The 21245-nt window shown below is 37.8% G+C and overlaps 1 protein-coding gene across 1 annotated transcript in view; it reads right to left on the bottom strand.

Annotated features, from left to right (window-relative positions):
* Positions 1–21245, bottom strand: part of PDS5B (PDS5 cohesin associated factor B) — an 82066-nt gene that overhangs the window by 23102 nt on the left and 37719 nt on the right. Inside the window, exons 9-20 of the mRNA XM_015420515.1 lie at positions 19918–20012; positions 18847–18992; positions 15359–15510; positions 14392–14505; positions 12406–12487; positions 7686–7734; positions 6290–6429; positions 6088–6203; positions 4627–4732; positions 2862–3022; positions 1002–1125; positions 605–763 (exon numbers count right to left, since the gene is read on the bottom strand). Coding sequence (XP_015276001.1) covers positions 605–763; positions 1002–1125; positions 2862–3022; positions 4627–4732; positions 6088–6203; positions 6290–6429; positions 7686–7734; positions 12406–12487; positions 14392–14505; positions 15359–15510; positions 18847–18992; positions 19918–20012 — 1444 coding nt within the window. The remainder of the gene's footprint in view (positions 1–604; positions 764–1001; positions 1126–2861; positions 3023–4626; positions 4733–6087; positions 6204–6289; positions 6430–7685; positions 7735–12405; positions 12488–14391; positions 14506–15358; positions 15511–18846; positions 18993–19917; positions 20013–21245) is intronic.

Here is a 21245-nt window from a genome sequence, read left to right as displayed (position 1 = left end):
CATTTAGTTGGAATGTTATTTGTATGCTCTGTGAAAATAAAAGCAGCAAAAACGAAGGATATTTGCATCTGGATTTTCTCTTTGAAACGTGGAGTGAATAATAAGCTCCTAGGAACACTTTCTAAGGTTTAATTTTTAAAAGGCTAATTACATTTCTTCCAACAAATAGCTGCAGCAGATTGGTTCTGCACACATTTATTTGTCAAGAGGACACTGTGTGAATTGGTTTTCAAAAAATGGATCACAGTATGAATGTAAAACATATGAGCACTCTAATGCTCGGAATATCTGATTGTGTCTGTTTAATTTTCTTCTGCAAGGCTATGGGGAAGAAGAAGAAGATAGCCAAGTCAATCTTTTAACATGATTTAGCTTTTACATCTCTATTTTGTCTTACATGATTTTAGTACATTTAAGTTGTTTTGTTACTGATTTAGAGAGATTTGTTTAGGCATAATCTGACAACTGCATCCTTTTCTATACAGTCATATACATATATTTTTTAAAAATCTGATATGCAAAAATATCTTTATTGCCACTTTTATTTTTCCTGTCTCCAAATTTGTTACTAGAGAAAAATAAAACAACAATGAAAAACTCTTACCCTGTCACTCATTAACAAATCTTTAACAATAAAAGTGGCCACCAAGGTTTTCAATGGGGCAGCAAACTGATCAGGTGCCAACAAGGCTATGTGACCAATGGACACCAGAGGTGTAATCAGATGTTCAAGGTTGCTTGGATCAAGACTCTTATGTAATGGCTGAAACATAAACATAGGTATAAATGAAGGAAAGTGTTGAGTTCCAGATATCAGTCAGCAGTCTACTACAATACATTAAAAAAACTCCAGTTTTTCAAACCTACTAATGAAAGACACTAATAAAAGGTTTTAGATGTTCGTTAAAATTATGTTTTAACATGCCTCATCATTCTGCTACCTTTCACTGAAAAATTCAGTGCACTGTAAGTTTTAATGTTTTTTTTTTTTTAAATTGTACCTCAAATATCTGTGCAAACTGAGTTTCTTTGCTGGAAAATATTGCATGGATGCAGTGAATGGCATACTTGGCCTGGCGTTGAGGTCCTTTTTTAGCTTTGTGATGCAAAACTGGAAGCAGGGCTCTGAAAGTTAAAAGGTAATTTTTAAAAAATCACATATTATCAAACAAGGATGGTTGAAACATTTTAACTCTTTTATTTATGACGTTTATAGCAACCTCTTGAAATGAGGGATCAATGAAGGATATATATTCCTTTTTATCTATGAAACATGGCTCTTTCCTGAATGCCATGTAAAGTATAGAAGACGGCCAACAGAATACGAATGGGGTTTTGGCAGTTGTGCAGACCTGTTGTTTAAATGGGGCAAAATACCAGGACATGAATGTGATTGTGGTGCAGCCTGCCAAACTATTTTCTATCTGTCACAGGAATGTGTGTGCCACGCTTTCCAGGGAGATGTGATGGAACTCTCTGAACTCTCCCCAGCTGTGATTGGGTGGATTGAAAATTCAGATGTTAGTATTTAGGGGGATCACCCAATTGGTCTGCAAACCCACTGTATCAACTTGGTCATGTATTTTATATTATTATATGCTTCCTGTGTGCAACTCTGCCATACGATAAATAAATAAAATACTTAGCAAAAAACAAATCCTCACGTACACATACAACCGCTGCTTCATACTTCTTTTAATAATACAGATATAGAAGCATTGCAAAAGATTGTGATTATAGTTCCAAAGACTAGGCTCTCCCATGGGCATATTTCAGCCTCTCTAGTTAGTGCCAAAAACACAAAGAACATTTCCTTGTCAGTATTAAAATTAAATAGCCTATCTTTTTTAAAGTTTGTTTTTTAAAATTAAGGATTTTTACACTTAAGGAGCATTTCTGTGACCCCTGAAAACTATAAGAAATATAGCTATGCAGGCTTCAAGACTGTTTCGCCTCGGTTACCCTAGCAGATGACCCCTGCTGTGAAGATAATGGAGTACACCTCTCAGCTTTACCTCCTAGGGGCTTTGGATACCATCAACCATGGTATCCATCCTGTCTGTTTGGCTGGTTCTGTTCCTACCTGGTTAATAATTTCTAGAAGGTAGGATTAGGGAAGTTTTGTTTGGCCATATGACAGTTACGCCACTAAGTTCTATATGGTTCAATCTGTTCCCTCATGTGCTGTAATACCTACATAAATTGCTGAGGAAAGCCATCTGGAGATAAGTGACTGACTGTAGAGTTACATTCTAGTAAAGTTGTAGATGTCCAAACTGGTTTCTTACCTCAGTTATCGATTAGATGGGGGCCAATAAACTAAAGCTCAATTGAGATAATGACTGAGATACTGTTTGCTAATGTTGATGGGATTGTATCTGTTCCTGAAGGAGCAGACTGCAGATTGATCCACTGTTAGATCCAGGTCTACAGTTGGATTCCCAGCTTTCATCTGCAGTACATAATGCCTTCAACCAGAGCGGTGACCTGGTCAGACCTACTCATGCTCTACTGACACTGGATTTCATGTGTATATTTGAATGCTGCACAGAGATGTCTTGTCATCTCATAGAACAGGTACATTGAGTGGATGGAAAGTAAGACATGCTTCTTATGCCCTCATCATATGTAAAAAAGTGGAGAAGAGCATTGTCAGAACAGCCAGGGATACAGGTGCTCCTTGCCATAACTTTCCCTCTTAACTCCCTAATTTAATAAAAACTATAGTTCATTACAGCCCCATCAAAACCAAAGAGCATTTTATTATTGATTTAAAAGAGAAGCAGGTTTAGCTGAGTATTTCTAAAGTCTAATTCACTGTGGAATCATGTAGCAGAGCAATATAAACGTATTCAACTCACGATCTGATGTGTGGAAAATCCTCTTCAATTTTGCTTCCTGTGTTTTTGAAAATTTGCAATGCAGCTTCAGCCACCTTTTCATCATCCATTTTCAGACATGCCAGGAGAGATTCAAAAGTTTCAGCTGAATGGAACGAGATAGGGTGTGTAAACGAAAGCACCTGTAAGAGTAAGTGATAGGTTATTTTAAAATTAATTTTTCTAAATTCTCATGCTACCCCATAAAAACAAACCACTGCACTGTTATACTTTGCTCAGGTAAATCCCTAGTCATCCTTATAAATGGAGTGCTAAAAAGGAACAACAGCAAGGAAAACATCTACTGAATAGCAACTTGTAGGCAATGGCAGTACTCCAAATCATAACAAGAGGCTCTCAGTTGTACAGTTAAAATACAAAATATGTGAGACAGACTAGTGCAAAGACTAGCACCTCATTTTCTCAATTTATCATTAAGAAATATCTGACTGTGCAACAGCTGTGGCTTAAAATAATGGTTCCCAGTCAAGGTAATAACCATTCATCCATTTCTTGCTTTAAAACCAAGTCACCCAAAGCAATCAGCTTCAAATTTTAAATCACTTTTTCTAGGATTATAGCAGATCAAAACCAGATAGTCTTGGTCTTACTATCTCAGAATTATAGTTTTCCTAACGGGTTTAAATCCAGAGAACATGACTGGAACTGCTGCCTGCTGTTTATAAATAAAAGCAAGTTACCCCAATATACAGTGATCTAAAGTCACAATATGAACCACACAATTTGAATCAGAAAGGAAACGTTGTGACATCATTGATGAAATATTAATATATGGTACTTCTGGCATATTGCTGAGAACCATTTCCTTTCTGGTCAGTGATGTAATTTCTACTTCATTCAGTCCTACACACATGGAAATGATTTGAAAATATTTGACTTTCAAAAAACTTTTAAATTCCCATGACCCCCCTTTCTCACTCAGAGAACCTATCACCCACTGTAGCCTTCGTCACACAGGTTCAGGATAGATAGGTCAGACAGTCAGAATGCGCCAACTGTCTTACCTCTTTTAAAATATATAAAGAGCCCCAACCCTTTTACAAACCAGGTCCTCCCTCTCACTCACAGAGGTACCACCTGACAGGTAGCTCAGTCCCCTTTACTAATCACTCCTCACTCAGACATTTCACAGAGGTCTTGGGGCTTGGACTCAAATTCTGCTTCAGTTACATGCTGTCACCATTTATTACTTTTCTATCTATATGTATATAAATCTTACTTTGCGTGCATGTGTGCGTGCTTCTTTCCTGAAAACCATACACATCCAGATTCCAGCCCACAGGGAGGGGTTTTGTGTGTGGCTTAAATACAATATAAGAGTGAATCAAGGAAATGATTATAAAATTTCCCCACACATGAACTTTTGACCCATAGCTCTATTCAGGAATTTGGGATTCTTTGTTACAAGCTGACTTTCTCCCAGTCAGCAGCAGGCTGTTCAGCTACACGCTGGCTCAAGCTTATTGCTTCTTCTCTCAGCAGATTTTGATTCTAACTGAACTAATGGTCCTTTAACTGACAGTCTCTCACCAACAAGCTGTCAGCTCCCATTGGTCTTTCTTAGGGAGAGGTAGAACTTAACCTGTCTGTCACAATTATAGTTCACTCTTAATGGATAATCACAAACAAGCATTATACATGTGTATGTTAAACAAAAACAAGGCATCATCTTCACACCAAAACAGTTATCACAACTGTATTTCACACCAAATGAAAAGACTGTTACCTTAAGCAATTCAAGACCTGCTCTGATTGCCTGATCAGTAGGCACACCTTCTTCTTCATCATCTGCTGTTCCATCTATAGATTTGTTCACTTGCTTAATAAGAGCACTAAAAGGAAAACACCAAGTAACTTGCTGACAATTTGTGTCACAAGAGCTGTGTCACTAATCCTGTACACATTGCTATCACACACATTTTTGCTTCTGGGTTCAGTTAGCACAATACATTTGACATACACATTTTTGTCCCTTTTTACAAAACAACAACAACAACAACAACTAAATGGTTTAGTCCTAAACAGTTTTGATGAAATCTGAACTGTTTGTACTTATCACTGTATCATTATAAGCCATGTGTTCTGTTACTTTCACTTTTTTTTTTAGTCACAACCACAAAAGCAAACCATTTGTAAAACACTTTTAATGACCAAAAGTATTTTAAAAATTATTTCAGGCAATGTGTACTTTATATTAATCACTGATGATTTTAAAATATATGCTTTGTTCCCTGGTTGCTTTTTGACGAGGAGGGGGAGGGGGAAGAGGAGGAGAGTTGGTTTTATACCCCACTCTTCACTACCCAAAGGAATCTCTGAGCAGCTTGCAATTGCCTTCCTTTCCTCTCCCCACAACAGACACCCTTGTGTGGTAGGTGGGGTTGAGAGAGTTCTAAGAGAACTGTGACTGACCCAAGGTCACCCAGCTGGCTTCACGTGGAGGAGTGGGGAATGAAACCCAGTTCTTCAGATTAGAGTCCACCACTCTTAACCACTACACCAAGCTGGTTCTCAGTGATTGTTAGATCCCAAATCAGGAGAATAGATCCACATTCAAAAAGAAGCAAGATTTATTTCCAAAGCATGGTTGATCATGAACATACAGAGATTGTTAGGAATAACTACAATACCCAGGGAAGGTGTATTAAAGGAACTTCAAACAAGGTTTAAACCAATGAGCTCATTTCCCTCGTTAGGTTACAGATTAGAAAAGGCGCGAAGCGGCCTGAGAACAGCAACGGACAGTTCCATAAACACAAGTTGAGTTCACACGGGAAACCTAAACAAGCCAGAGCGTAAAGACACAATACCCCATCACACCAGCTGGAGAACCTTGGCAGTTACAGATGCCCAACTTGAAAAGAATAACAACTACAGGAGTGAGGGAGGGGCGGGGATGAGAAAGGGACGAGACTTGTCCCAAGGAAATGGCAGCTCGCTGACAGTGATCAAATATTGTTAAAAATGAATTAAGCACATGAGTATTCTAAATCTTCAGTTGTTTTTGGTTTTTTACCAGTTATACCAGTTTACTGGATCTATACCAATTCACTGCATGTAGAGGAGAGGAAATCTAAGTTCTAACACTGCTTAAACCCTTCTGCATAATATCTAACATATAATTTGTATACCATCACTGTTTTATGACTTCCCCACAACACCACCAAATTAAAGTTTAAAGGGATACCTGATGGATTCTGTATCAATGTGCACTGGGGCTATCCTCTCCAGAAGGAACTTTATCATTTCCAGAAATGGGTTGGTAGGTTGCTTGGGATTGCCTAACTTCTTTGTAATTTCTCGCTGCAACAGTCATTGCAAACATGTTAACAGACAGACAATTTGGTCACCAAAATAAGTTCTGTTTTGTTCAGCCTATCTGTTCTTACCACACATCCTTCAGCCTGTTTGCATGAACATGTTGGGCTAACAAGCATTTCCAACTGGTGCCTTATTTTATCATCATCTTCTAGAACTTGAGTGAATTTCTTCATAAAATCTTGTGCTTTGCCAGGATCTGGTAAATTTCCTTTAAGGAAGCAAAGTAAAGTATGTTCTATGGAATTCAGTATATTAATTATAAAAAATCATAATTAGTCCATTTAAAAATAACTTGCACCATGGCTGGCATCCACTGACAGACAAGAACGATTAGTAAAAATAACTTCAAATCTTTAATTGATTATAAGGAGGGATAAGATGATTTCAGTAGCTCTGTTTCATTGTTGTTTGGTGATTTGGCTCTGTTTTGCACCACTCGCCTTCCAATTGAAACAGGGAGCACTTTAAAAATTTCTGAACTTTTACAACTTTCACATCTTTCAATTTCATGTTAAAATCTAGCCCTTGCTAGCATTGAGTTGGATCCAATAAAACATTTCACAGTAGGAACTGGTGGGATGGATCTCCCTGTCTTTCTCTTCTCCAAGCAACTTTATTGCTCTGAAAATACTCTCAGAGGGTTTGGAAAGCCTCATGTGCGTGACAGAAAGGAGTGCTGCAGTGATATGGGGGGCGCAGGTAAAATTTGGCACCTTCTCCCTCAGCAACTGATGCACACTAGTGAAAGAAGAAGCGATTGAACCCATTCCCTTCAGTTAACCCTGTGTCCCAAAGTATTTGCAAGGACCTCTCATAAATTATTTTCACAGCAAACAGCAGGCATATAGGGGAAAACATCACTTACTGAAGTATACAGAAGCATACAAAAATATAAGCAATCTAAACATAATGCTCAGGCTCTGAAAAAGATCTTTTCCAATCTACCAGCTCCAGCTTTCAAGCCAATCACTAAATGGGTTGGATCCAAAGATCTTTTCCTGCTAACGGAAGGCACGTACATCAGTGCAGAGGGACTCCCCCCCTCCACCTACTGCAGCCTCCTGAGCTCCCTGAAATGCTGCTCCTCTGAGGGCAAAGGACTCTATTGTTCTCAATGGACCTCAGGAACAGCATGAGGCATAAAACGGGGGGTGGTGGTGGTGGTGGTGGTGCAAAAGCGGAGGGAATGGGGGGGGGCATTTCCGCTGGTGGAAAATGACATTTGGATCCAATTCATGTTCTTGCTTATGTTTGTATTAAGTGCTGTCACTTCCAACTTTATGGCAACTCTATGAATTGATGTTTTTCCTTAGGTTCTATTATATTAATGTATTTTCTTATACAATTCATTGTTGCTATTTCAAAAGTAATTATGTTGCTGCTCTTACAAAGTTAGAAAGACTTGTATCAATAATTCATTGCTACAAAATTATCTAAGGAGCATGCTTAAACAGTAAAACTTACTTGTTATTACCATCACTTTTGAAAATATAGATTTACCACTGGCATCTGTCTGCAAATTAAGTGAGAGAAACCTTATCAAGGTCCATGTGGTACAAAGTAAACTCAGACATAATGGAAATAATGGTGTAGCATTATAAATAATACTGTATGTTAATTTGTTCTTCATGTATTATAACTGTAAGTAAGTTGAACACAATGTAGATTGGGGTTTTAACAGAGCAAAAGAGAATTTTCAGAGTGAACTGTTTCTTTGCAAAGCAAGAAGGATCATTCATCAGCTGCAATCCTAAGCATATTCATTCACAATTACTTGGAGACAAAGGCATCCTCAAGTAAAAAGGTTAAATTTGCACTGATTTCTTTGAGATGCAGCCTTCCATGCCAGGTCTCTAGTCCCAAGCATCCTCTGACCCCAGGAATGGCTGGAGGAGAGGGACAGGAGACTGCAGCAGGAGGGATGAGGCGTGGAAAGATACTTGCAGTTCAGTGGATTGACCCCAGAGGAACCAATGTCTAAATGAACAAAATTTAAAATGGAGCTACATGAAAATCAGAAACTGTAGAATGGGCAGTTATTGATTTATTTTCTCTATTTATTCTCAAACTGCATACATACTTAAGAGTTAAGCAAGGTAGATCTGAAGTTGCTTAAGTGCATTTAAAACTTGTTGCTACAGATCCCACAGCCAATAAAATAACCCACTTTTCAACATCAAAAGCCACTCAGTAGCGGAAGCTATGGTTACAAAGTTAAACAAACGCCAGGCCTACACAGGTAGCATCCTTGTGCTTTTTAAATTAATATTCTAAAATTACATGACCTAGATTTCAAAGAAATTAAAAAATTAAAATGTGGCCATGGCTAAAAATCAAGCATTTAAAATCATATATACCTTTTAAAACAAATTTTACAAAAGCAAAAAAAAAAAAAAAACCCAACAAAAACATGCTTGTCCAGCTATTATCCAGAAATATGGGTAGCTGGTGTCTTTGTAGGCTGCTACTTCTAATATTACCTCTTCATACAGCAATGCAGGGAAAACATTTGCTTAAATATGTGTTTGAGCCAATTATTTTTAAAATATTTATAATATTGGTGGACGAACGTGCCAGTGAAGTCATTGCTGATTTATGACAACCCCATAGGCTGTTCAAGGCCAGAGACGTTCAGAGGTGGTTTGCCATCGCCTGCCTTCGCATCACACACCTGGCATTCCTTGGAGGTCTCCCATCCAAACACTAGCCAGGGCTAACCCTGCTTAGCTTTTGAGAGCTGACAAGATCAGGCTAGCCTGGGCTATCTAGGTCAGGGCACATAATATCACAATATAACAAACTGCAAGTATCAACTACAAAAAAGAGAAAAATACAAAAATATATTAAAAAGGCATAAAACAATTCTGTATAACTTCCAATTTTTTGTTTTGAAAAGCAAAAAACTTACATCACAAATAATACTTGTGATCATACAATTTTGATTTAGTTTGATTGTAATTTATATTAATTACACTGATGCCTTAATTCTAATAGTATCCTGGCTATTCTTCATTCTTCCTGGGCAGAAATACTTTAACTTTGTGAATTTATACAGGTTGTTTTATATATACATGTTATTTATTTATTTATCGTATGGCAATATATACATGTAAGCAAATGCTAACAATGCCAGTTCTTCATATTAATTGTCAATAAGCAGGAAAAATATTACTAGCCTGGCAGAAAGAACATTCCATGTAAAATAGTCAAACCTGAGGAGGCCTTAATTACTTGTGGAACAAAACAAATAATATTGCAAAAATATGACAAAATATCAATGTAAACAATACATTTTAGCTGAATTGATTTATACCAGATAACTGCCAGAAATGACTTAATTTGTTATTTCCCCCCAGTTTGAATTTCTGAAAACGTTCAACTTTAAAACAGCCAGTAAAATATTCAGCTGCTCACAATTTAGAGCCAAATGCAAAGCATGAAGAGTGAATGTTTTTAACTGTAATTATTGTAAGTTTTTAGACCATGGTATAGCCTACAAAACAGCTCAAACAAGTCAGATCTGATTAAATGGGAACAAAATCCAATACTACTCTTGCAATCTGTCAGGTTCTTTCTGTAAAGTCTTCTAAAGGATTAAACACAAATGAGGCAATTTCTTGGAATTAAGCTCTTCCATTTCTTATCAGAAAAGCCAGGCAGCATAAGCACTGATTACCTGTCAGAAATCCACATAATCTTCTTTAAAAGCCCTTTCACAGATCACTTATTTAGATACACCATTCCATGGATCACGGCTCCTTCAAAGTTGTCATTACTACCACATTTCTGCTGCCATGAGTGAAAGACATCTAGCATTCCTGACATTTCTAGAAAGCTCCAATGGTCCCTCTATTCAGTTACATCTTTAATTACACTGGACTATCTATGAAGAGAGGTTAAATGTGAATGTATACTATCCACTTATTCCCTTTTGTTGATCTGGATCACAGATATCTTTAATGTTGCCCCATTCCACTTATTCCCTTTTGTTGGTCTGGATCACAGATATCTTTAATGTTGCCATTACTACCACATATTTACGAAAGGCAACAGCAACCCTCTTAACTCTGAGGCACAGGAATGTCAGCCTCCAGGAGGGGCCTGGGGCTCCCCTGTAACTATAGCTCATCTCCAGACTAGAGATCAGTTCCCCTGGAGAAAATGGATGCTTTGGCATTGCACCCCAAAGAGGTTCCTGTCCTCCCCAGGCTCCATTCCCAAACCTCCAGAACTTTCCCAACCTGGATCTGGGAATCCTACTGTCTACACACTTGCACACACACGCCTACCCATATGCTTAATCACTCATGTACGTAATCATGTACCTTGCAGTGTATTAAACAGCATAGCTCTGTTAACTGTTGTCATCCCCTCTATCTATTTCTGAATAGCATTCACATCAGATCCCCTAGGAAGCAAAGGATAGCAGGACCAGCACCATTTAGCAACCACATGAGCACTTCTCCCTCAAACACCACCAAATTACCAATGTATGTGGCACATATATGCAGCTTCTATAGCAGAAAGGAAAAGGCCAGAAATGGGAAGGCATTTCTGGAAGGTGTGCTTGGCTCCATGGCCCACAAAGGATTAGAATGATACAGAGCTGAAGGTCCAAATGCAAATCCTGGATAAGTAGCAATAGTAGTCACTCCTTCCCCAAGGACAGATCACAGCAATATAGACTAATCTAAGAGATGCTTGTTTGTAAAGCCAAGACTCCAACTCTAGAAGAAGTCTGACTTTCATCTCACTGCAAGCTTTTTACTCCAAACATTTCTACAGGTAAATATTCTCCTATCCGTTAGCCTCATCTCAAAACTTCTTGGAGAGTTAAGCATTTGTTTTTCTAGACTGTAAACTCTCTTGTTTGGGAAAGAAAGCAACATCTATAAGGAGGGAGAAATCGTTGTGAAATGTCCAGATAAAAATCTGGATGATATACACAAATGCTTACCAAGAGACAAAATCAATACATTAAAAACCACCAGCAGCAAATTCATCTGCCTGAACAAGGTGAATGCAAGATTCCCATCTTTAAATGTGTTGGACTGAAAACTTTCAAAGATCTGCCCTCAAGCTAGAACGAACTGAAGCAAAGACTTCATTTAGGAAGAGAGTCACAAATTCAGCTCTGTGGTTCTGCTATAAAGGATTTGGAAAGGAGATGAAATGGGCATATTTGAATCAAAGGAAGTTTCATGTTTACTAAAATTTCAAAACTGATTACAAAATGGAAGAAAGAAAGAAAGTGTTCCATTTTGCAAAAGACTATGTTTTAACCTTGGCTCCGATAACTCATTGGCCATCTGCCCTACAACTGAATTTTTGTTAATTTTTATTTAGATTTGATTCCTGATTTTCTGATCTCAACATTCCTATTAAACCTGTATACAAAAATGAAAAATTGCTCATGTTTTTGCACTTTATTACCTCACAAGTTTACAACAAACCCAAGAAGATAAACAAGGACAATTTCATTAACTGCAGATTGTAAATATTGATATTCTGTCTCACCTCAAAGCAGAAGTGTATCCTACAAAAACATTTCAGCATTGATGCACCCTTGTTACTGCCTGTCTCGCGTGCAATAACACTGAAGTGTTTTTAAGCAATACATGTTTTTGGAAATTTAGTTTTGAGAAACTCAAACCAGAAGCTATTCTCTCCCTGTCAAAATGTGAAACGAATCCCCACAGTCGTGTTTAATATTTCATACATTGTTGTTATTCAACAACATATTAAAGGCTTGCGCAAATTGTAATACATACTGCTAACTGGCTTTAGAGACATCAGATATGTTTTCATTTATTTCTCGGTACTTCAAAAGGATTTTGTCAGTTTTAGAATCAGAGTGTAATATTAAAGGTATTATATTAAAAAGGTCACTGTTAATTCAGACAGTTTCATTCTGTTTTAATGAAAGCAGAAAAAACTTCCTTTGTATCAACTTTCTCATAAACACACCCCTGTATCACTGGAAAATATGCTTACTGAAGGTTTGAAGTTCAAGCCCAAACTAAACATTTTACCAAATTAAAAATGTATTTTTACAGACGAGACAGAGAGAGAGGGGGGAGGGAGGGAGGGAGGAGGGAGAGGGGAGAGTGAGGAAGAGGGGGGAGAGGGAGAGGGAGAGAGAGGGAGATATTCATGCATAATGTAAAAGTGAAAATAAACTTACTTTGGGCTGCTTGATTAAGTCAACCAGATCCTTTACCTGATGCCTCAGCAGATTTTGGCATTTCCACATTTCATTCAATGCCCTGTTAAAAAAAAAAAAGAGTAACCATCCTTGTATCTTCCTGAAATATTTAAAAGTTATATATGGTGAGAGAATCCCACAACTGAGCCAAGCTATGGGTGTAAAGGCCTGACTATATTGAGATCTTCTGGAAAAACTCTACATCTAGAATGCCAGATCCATCACTATAATGGATTAAAACTGTATAAAAAACTAAAGTATTGACCGGCTGCTCCAGATTATCTAATAAAAATTTCCAGGTATTTAAAATACAGCTACCACACATTCCTCAGTGTTCAAAATGGATCTCAATCAACTGACATTATATTAATATACTAAATATAATTAAAACAACTGGATAAAAACATAATTTTTAAAACAAATAGTAGTTTTAAGGGTTAACAATGGCTTATCCAAAAAGCAAGAGAAAACACTCAAGTCCTCACCTAACATCTAAATACAGAAAAAGAATGCAGGAGGTGAGCCTTGGTGAGCAGCAGGGGGAGTACATTTGGGTTGTACATTTGGCTCTACCAGAGCTGGTATTTTTGGGGTAGATTTCGGCAACTCAAATGTATCCGGATTTTCTTGGGAAAACCGAAAACAAATCCTGAAAAAATCCTGGATATATACAGGAATTACCATTACCAGGTAGACCAAAAAAACAGTGGAGAGTCCCAGGATTGGGCTGGCTTTTTTTTTTTTTTAAATCGTTATTTGTCTTCTCAGGTCTATTTGACCCAAAAAATATCGACTAAAAAAATCACACATCCCTAGTTGTGACACCACCATATGCCTCAGTTTAGGAGGCAAGAACTTCTCTGAAACATTATCTGTACAAGGATTTTGGGAAGGCAGACTTTTCAGATAACCTAGGCCCATACCACAGCTAATTTTAAAGGGGGGGAAATAGCACTTCTTTGAATTTTGCCTGGAAACATGTCTAATACCCTTTCAACGCAAAAGTAGTCATTGTCAAACTAGGTAGTAAACCCTTCAAATGCCAAGTCTGTCCCCATAACTGTCTCCAGCATTGCCACAGGTCCGACAGCATCACGGGCTCATTCACCTTGAATGTGACACATTTCATAACTCTAGCAAAAAAAGTTCTTGTTCACAAAGCTTGTATATATTTTTACCATCAAGACACTGCCAATTTATGGCCACCTTGTAGGGTTTTAAAGCAAGAGATATCCGAACGTAGTTTGCTATTGCCTGCCTCTGTGTAGCAACCCTGGTAATTCTTGGTGGTCTCCCATCCAAATACTAACCATGGTTAACCCTGTTTAGCTTCTGAGATCTGATGAGATCAGGCTACCCTGACCTATCCAGGTCACAAAGCTTATATCACAATAAATTTTCTAGTCTTTAACATGCTGTAGTACTGCTGTTTTGACTGCAGCACACTTACAGGGCTATGCCCCCTGGAATTAAACCCAAGAAACCATTTGGAAACCATGCTTCACATATGATACATATACCACAGTATCTTTTAAAGCTGCAGTCTTCTGTCTTATTCTCAAAGCATCGCTTATAGACTTCGCTGTGCTAGAGAGTTTCAGTTTTGCAAGCTTTTTCTCTTACAGGTTATAGCTCTTGTCAATGTATTTAATTGAGGTACTACATACAGCAAACGATCACAGAAGCCAGCTACCACTTAAAGAGGAAATGTCAAACTCTAGTGGGAACTACACAGTGCATGACACATCAAGTAATTATTTTATAAAAGGAAAATCAGAAATGAGGTGATTTCATGAAGTTAAGCCAACTACAGCAGAGCTCAACTCCAATATCGATCTCACCCCCTCCCCCAGGGAATATCAAGAAGCACATTATTCAACAATAAAATTCACAGTAACTAAAATTACCAATCACATTAATGCTACAAACATTAAAAGAACTTCATATTTATCATATGAAACTTACTTAACAGCGTTTGAATCCAGGGTTGCATAAAGATAGTACAAGCATTTCATTCTTTCATTTGTTTCTAAATTGTGAGGGACCATGTACTGAGCAAAGATGCGTTCAACCAACAGTCTAAAAAGAGATCATCAATAACAGCCTTCAGCTTTTATGAAACAGGAATACAGTGATTTGTCAGAAATCTTCTCAATTAGTTGCTCATTGCATAGATCAACATTTTTTCTCCCCAGTGGTCAAAATAAGTGTATTAAATTGATAATAAAATTCTTAATTAAGGAATGAAAGGTTTCAAAATAGCATACCCATAATATCCCTCTAAATTAAAAGTATTTAAAACAATATAGTAAAGTATTAATCTCCCCATATCTTATAACAAACTGTTACATAGCACACAACACAGTGGCTTCTTTAAACGTCATGTTATTTAGGAAGTCTAAGTTTATAACAGCGATGTGATTACACAGAGCACATGTGGTGTAGTAGTTAAGAGTATTAGACTAATATTTTGGAGACCCAGGTTCGAATTCCAGCTTGTGGCACGGAAGCTCCCTGCGTGACTCTGGGCCAATAATACTCTCTTAGCCTAACCTACCTCACTGGGTTGTTGTGACAATAAAAAGATGTAAAATGATGAGAATTATGTAAGCCGCTTTGGGTCTCCATCGGAGAGAAAGGCGAACAAACATACATGTATACATTAAGGCTTCAATACAGACAAATATGTAAGTTTCGCTAAGGATTTAAGTACATATACCTTCTTGAGTTTCAAAAGCAGTTAGGTGGAAACTTAAGGTGTTACCACTCAAAAGACGCAGTCTCCTAGACACATGGAGTTTAGTAAAACTTTCCTGGATTGTGGCCCAAGCTTCTCCTCCCTCTCTTGTTATTGGTCACTAGGTCACACACAACATATACGGGGAAGCAAGTATTTTCTTAGAACCCCGCCCAAAGACTTTAGCTAACCTACCGATCATCAATACTGTTTTGATAATATATATGCAGCAGCTTGTCCTTTATCCAAGCAATCTGTTTTGCAGCTTCTTTTCCAGCTTCTGACTGTAGAGAATACTTCTTGTATATCTGTGCAAGTCCCATCATTGCCTCTTTTCTAACTCTCCACTAAAAACAAATAAAAACAGAAAGCTAAACATCAGTCTTAAGTCTAAATATATTTATTTCTAAATGTATTGGTACATATTTTTCAAAATACCATATACAAATTGGTCTGAATGAAATCCAGTTTAGTATGGTGTCAGAGTGCCAGAATGCCCAAACCATAATTTGTTGGCGAATGCTAAACCAGGATTTTAAAACCTGGTGTATACCTGGCTTGTCATCCACTGTTAGAATGGTGGAGCCTTACTCCAGTCAAATTCTGAAATGCCAGTTTGTTCAGAAGCAGCCTTCTGTATACATATTTATTTAAAGTATGTTATGACACCTTTTGCCAAATTATGGTATTCAAAGCATTTTTCAAAAGTTCATAAGTGCATAATCAATACAAGAAAGTAAACAAAGCCATTAAATTAGTTGCTGTAGATTTTCCGGGATGTGTGGCCGTGGTCTTGGCATTGTAGAACCTGACGTTTCGCCGGTAACTGTGACTGGCATCCTCAGAGGTATAAACACAGAAAGCCATTAAACATTACAACAAATACAGGAGCTGCAAAATATAACCAAAGCCATAATATGGTAACTCAGAAAAACCCATTACAGACCTAAACAAATGAGAGAAATACCTCCTCCCCATTCTAAGAACTCGGCAGACCCAGGTTCTAATCCCCACTCATTTAAGAAGTTCACTGGGTCATCTTGGGCCAGTCACTGTCTTTCAGTCTAACCTCTTAGGGGGTGGTTGTGAGGATAAAATGGAGGAGAGGAAAATGGTATAAGCTGCTCTGAGCTCCTTGGAGAAAGAGCGGAAATAAAAAATGTGAATAAATATAGCAAATGCAGCATTTTTAGAATGGTTCATAAATAGGCACAACTCAAGTAAATGGTCTGTATCCAATGGACTAACTTCAGAAAAAGGTTCCAGACCCTTTAGGGCAGGAGTCCCCAACATTGTACCAGCCAACACCTTTCCTGGCACCCACCAAGTCTTTTTAGAACATAGGTGAAACCAGGTGGGGCTTTTACCCAAAAGCACTTCTAATTGGCCCTTGGGAATCTCACTGGCTGTGCAGATTTTTTAAAAGTTCCTTTGGCAACAGCTGCCACCATGCCACAAAGATCTTTAGTGCACTGACAGAAGGTAAACTGCGTGTATGCAAGAAAATAACGATATGTTAATTTTTAAAGGAATCCTGTTAAATAGCGCTTCTGCCTGAAATGTTGAAAGGTTATTATTAGAGTTATGCATGATCTCACTCCCTGACAGTTTATGGCTGGTTCTGCCTTTTGTGGCATTTATCATATACTTTGTGCTGCCTCCAGTGGCAGCCATTTTGTAGTTGTGCCCATCACCCTGTGACAGAATTTCAAAGATGCCCACAGGCTCAAAAAGGTTGGGGACTTCACCTTTAGGGATTTATAGGACAAAAACAGCATAACTGTACCAGGAAACAAGTGGTAAGACAGCAGAGCTCTCTGAACACAGCAATGATAGAAAACCCTAAATGTACATTCTGGACAAGATGTAGTTTTTGAACTTTCAAAGACAGTGCCACAAAGCAGACAAGTTCAGATTAAAATAAGAATAACTATGGACAGACCATCTATTTGAGAGGGACCAGAGGTGGCACATGGGTGGTAGTCACACCTGTCCAAATAGTTTGCATTAGCTGAAAGAGATCCAAGCAACAGCAACAAGATAGTAATAAAAGAATGTCCTGAATTTAGACTGGATTCAACATGGAGTCCAGATTACAGTAGACAGGATCAATTTTATCAGTAAAAATGCTTCACAAACATGCTATAGCAAGCACTTACAACCGATCACAAAGCAGCTCCATACAAAGAAGCTTCAAGGAATGGCACCGAGTAGATGCACCAACAGCCGAACTGCAGCTTTTCTTCAACATCTTCACCAAACAGGCCTTCAAATGAAGTCATATTTGGTTTCAGTTTTCCTCAGCTTACATTCTAGATCACTGTTAAAGCAGTTGCATTGCATCCCAGCTGCCTAGTATACCAAGCAGCCAATATGGTCAGCCGGCAATAACATATAGAAGTGTCTACGTCAGGCCATTGCTGAATTCCAGAAATTAGTCAGAGTATGTATCCTGGGAAATAGCCAGAAAACTGACAGAACACCAACCAGATTTGTGAGCCAGAAACTTCCTCAGAATTCCATTCCAAGCCATCAGTCTTGATGCATCAACCAACAAAATTTCTTTCCCAGCCTTGTAAATTTCAAAACTATAAGTAGTGAACTCAATGGGCAGTGATATGTCCACAAGATTCCTCTGAAAACTTCCTTCACTCACACCCCACTACACACCCCAGCCTTGTAAATTTCAAAACTATAAGTAGTGAACTCAATGGGCAGTGATATGTCCACAAGATTCCCCTGGAAACTTCATTCACTCACACCCCACTACCAAACTGTTCAGTAGATAATGCTAAATTCAGAGTGCAACCTGCTATATGTCTGATGGACGATGAGTTTCCGGGAAAGACCTGTGTTAGCCATGAAGTTTTGAGCTGTACCAACCAGAGGCCTGTGTTCTACCACACTTTTCAGCAATCTGAAGCCTTCATCCTATTTACATGGCTCTTCCAATGGGAGAGAGACAATCAAGTCGGAAGAAGGCTCCCTTGCTGAGTGGTAGAATGCAGCTTAGTGTGGCCTTAGTATAGTTATTGTTATAATCCCAGTGGATTAAAAGCCTAGAGATCCTTAGTATCAACTTTCACCACCTCTACCAGGCCAGAAAGAGAGTAGGCAGTACTCTACAGGACCTCTAATCTATCCTGGTGGTCAACCACCATGAGATCCAAACACTCAAAATTAGATATTCCCACTTGGAGATATTCTGAATGACCAGTGAAGCTCCGCCTCCTCAGCAACTGAGCCTTTGCTGGTGCTGTACTGAAAATCCAGCTTGAAATAAATACAGCATGCAAGGGGAGAAGGAGAAACCACATACTCCAAGGTCCGTTTGTGTAGAGCTAAACCCTGGTCTGATGATGCATCTGAACTGAGTCACAGAAAGCACTTATGTCTGACATCTTTGGATCAGAAGGTAGATTTCTTACAAATTCTATACACTCATATTTTTCACTGCATTTAAAAGCAGGAATCTACAGAAAGAAAAAAATCTGTTGTGCTTCAAAATTATGTAACCCCATAATTTTGGAAATACAAAAGTTGAATTGAATAACAAACACAATATGCAAATACAAAGTTCAACATTTCGGTGACAGGTTTTAACAGCAGAAAAGTTTTTTAACATGCTTAATAAAGTGCTCATTCTTAGACTTTTAGTCCATGTAATTGGCAGAATGGCTTACCCGTTTGTCAAGTGTTCTTTCTCTCACAAAGTTAAGTAGATGATCATTGACAAGCAGAAGATCTTTCTTAGCAGCAGTAACTATTGATACAATAACATCATGCCTAATGGCTTCTTCAGGGTCATGAGACCTCACTTTAAGATATTCTGCACAGAGAAGACACTTTAAGTAAGCATATCTAGTTAAACAGAATATCAGTAACTGACTGTTGTAAGAGCCTTGGTCCTAGAGAATGAGATACAGAGGTATGTACAATAAAACATTTCCTCTTAAGTTAGTTATAAAATGCATGATGAGGAAAAAAATTTCACTCCTGACCCTAGTTGATGCGGTGGGGGGGGGGTCTTGTCCAACTGCAATTGTGGAACTAGACATGGGCTAAAAGGCTTTTTCCCTTCTACATGGTAATTTCCTAGCACACACACAAAAATGCTAACTGCAGCAATACATAACCCTTTCCCTCCACCAATCCGCCCCCCCCTTAATTTGGTTTATAATGCCAACAATTATGACAAGCAGTCACTTGCGCTTAGAAACCACAGACACTCAATATAGTGGAGAAAACACATGGTATCATGCACAATCAACTTAATGTGTGATGGGGGAAAACCACTCATAACAAGAACATAAACAAAAACAAAAAGAGAGAGCTAGAGGAAGCACAAGATTTTATGTATTTTCATTAATTAAAAGTGTTTCTTTTTACTTAATGCTATCTTCCATTGCTTGTAAATTACGTACTATATTTGTGAACAACTGATTATATACCAATTACTAAATGTAATTTTGACTACTACTTCTGACAAAACTATACCCTTCAGCTAAAACAACTGTAAGAATTTAGTTCTTTTTACTGCTCTCTCTCTCTCTCTTATGCATGGTAGGGAAGCACTTCTGATTAACTCAGTGGCAGGACAACATGGTGCAGTCTCAAACTTGTAAAATGCCACTGTTCAAAAACATCCTGCAACTTTTTGAAGCCACCAAACAGTAGTCGGATTTTGTTACAACCAAAAGGACATAAAAACTGTGATGGATTCCATTTCTTAGGCAGATCAGACTTATTGTTACCTGTTAAATCTTTTGCTAGATCTGGATGATTCATAAGGCAGTGACTAGCAAATTTCACACATTCAAGACGAATGGGGACATGAATGTCATTAAACCTGTTTTCAAAACAAATCACAGCATATTTATATAACTGCCAGGTTATGCTAATTTCAATTTTTCACCTTGGATATGACAGAATTCATCATTTCGTTTTGAAATGCAATTATAATACATGCACTGAGAAAATGATTGTCACATAGGCAAGCATTCAAAGAGCTACTTTGGGTACATCCAAGGATTTGAGCATACTCAGCTGGATTCCCCCCCCCCCATGAACCCCACACTCGATAGTATAGTATTTTACGCATATGCAGTACATAATATCTCGTTTTCTTTTTTTAAAATTGTTTTTATTAGTTTTTTCTATCACCCACACCCAATAACATGTGCTAATTGTATCATTCTACATAGACGAGCATACAGCCTTAATGAATTACAGTATTCATCAATCGGATCTCATCCTGACCGTTCTATTAAGCTTTCCATTTATACAGTCTCCCCCAATTTTTCTCAAAAATAGCTTCATCCTTCCCTTTTAATATACCAGATAATTTATCCATCTCGGCAACCTCAAACAGTTTTTGTAACACTTCTAATTTGTCAGGAATCTTATCTGTTTTCCAGTATTTAGCATAGCTTATCCTTGCTGCTATTATACAAAGCAATAACAAATTTTTCTGTTCTTTTTTATATGTCTTGGGAATAATGTTCAATAGATATAATTCAGGTTCCATTGGTATTGCTTCCTCCAGAATTTCCTTTAACATTATACTAATATTTTCCCAATATTCTTTAGCTCTGCGGCATGTCCACCACATGTGGAAATACGTGCCCGTCTTCTGTTTGCATTTCCAACAAGTACTAGTTGATGATGCGGAAAATTTGGCTAGTCTCGAGGGGTATAAGTGCCATCTATGTATGACTTTATACGTATTTTCTTTAAAGGGAATTGCTCTAGTAATCTTCATATTTGTCTCCCAGATTTTAAGCCATTTTTCAGGTTCTATATCATATCCTAAATCTTTATTCCACATATCTAAACTAACCTTCCTTGTTTCCTCTTGCATCCTCCCATCCAGCAATTTCCTATATATATTCTTTATCAATTTTCCTCCCCTATCAAACCAAATTTTATCAATATCTATTGGTTTAGAGTAAAACCCCGTTTTCTGGTCTTCTTTATATTTGGTCTTCAATTGCAAATATTGAAACCACGACAGCTCGTTATTTTGATTTTTCAGGGTTTCTGCTGATTTTAAATTATTATTCTCTAACAGTACTTCATAACA

The sequence above is a fragment of the Gekko japonicus genome, unplaced genomic scaffold (assembly GCF_001447785.1).
Source record: "Gekko japonicus isolate JY-2015 unplaced genomic scaffold, Gekko_japonicus_V1.1 scaffold576, whole genome shotgun sequence".
Classification (NCBI taxonomy): domain Eukaryota; kingdom Metazoa; phylum Chordata; class Lepidosauria; order Squamata; family Gekkonidae; genus Gekko; species Gekko japonicus.
Note: the sequence above shows the minus strand (reverse complement) of the source record. Positions and strands in the feature narration are given on the sequence as shown.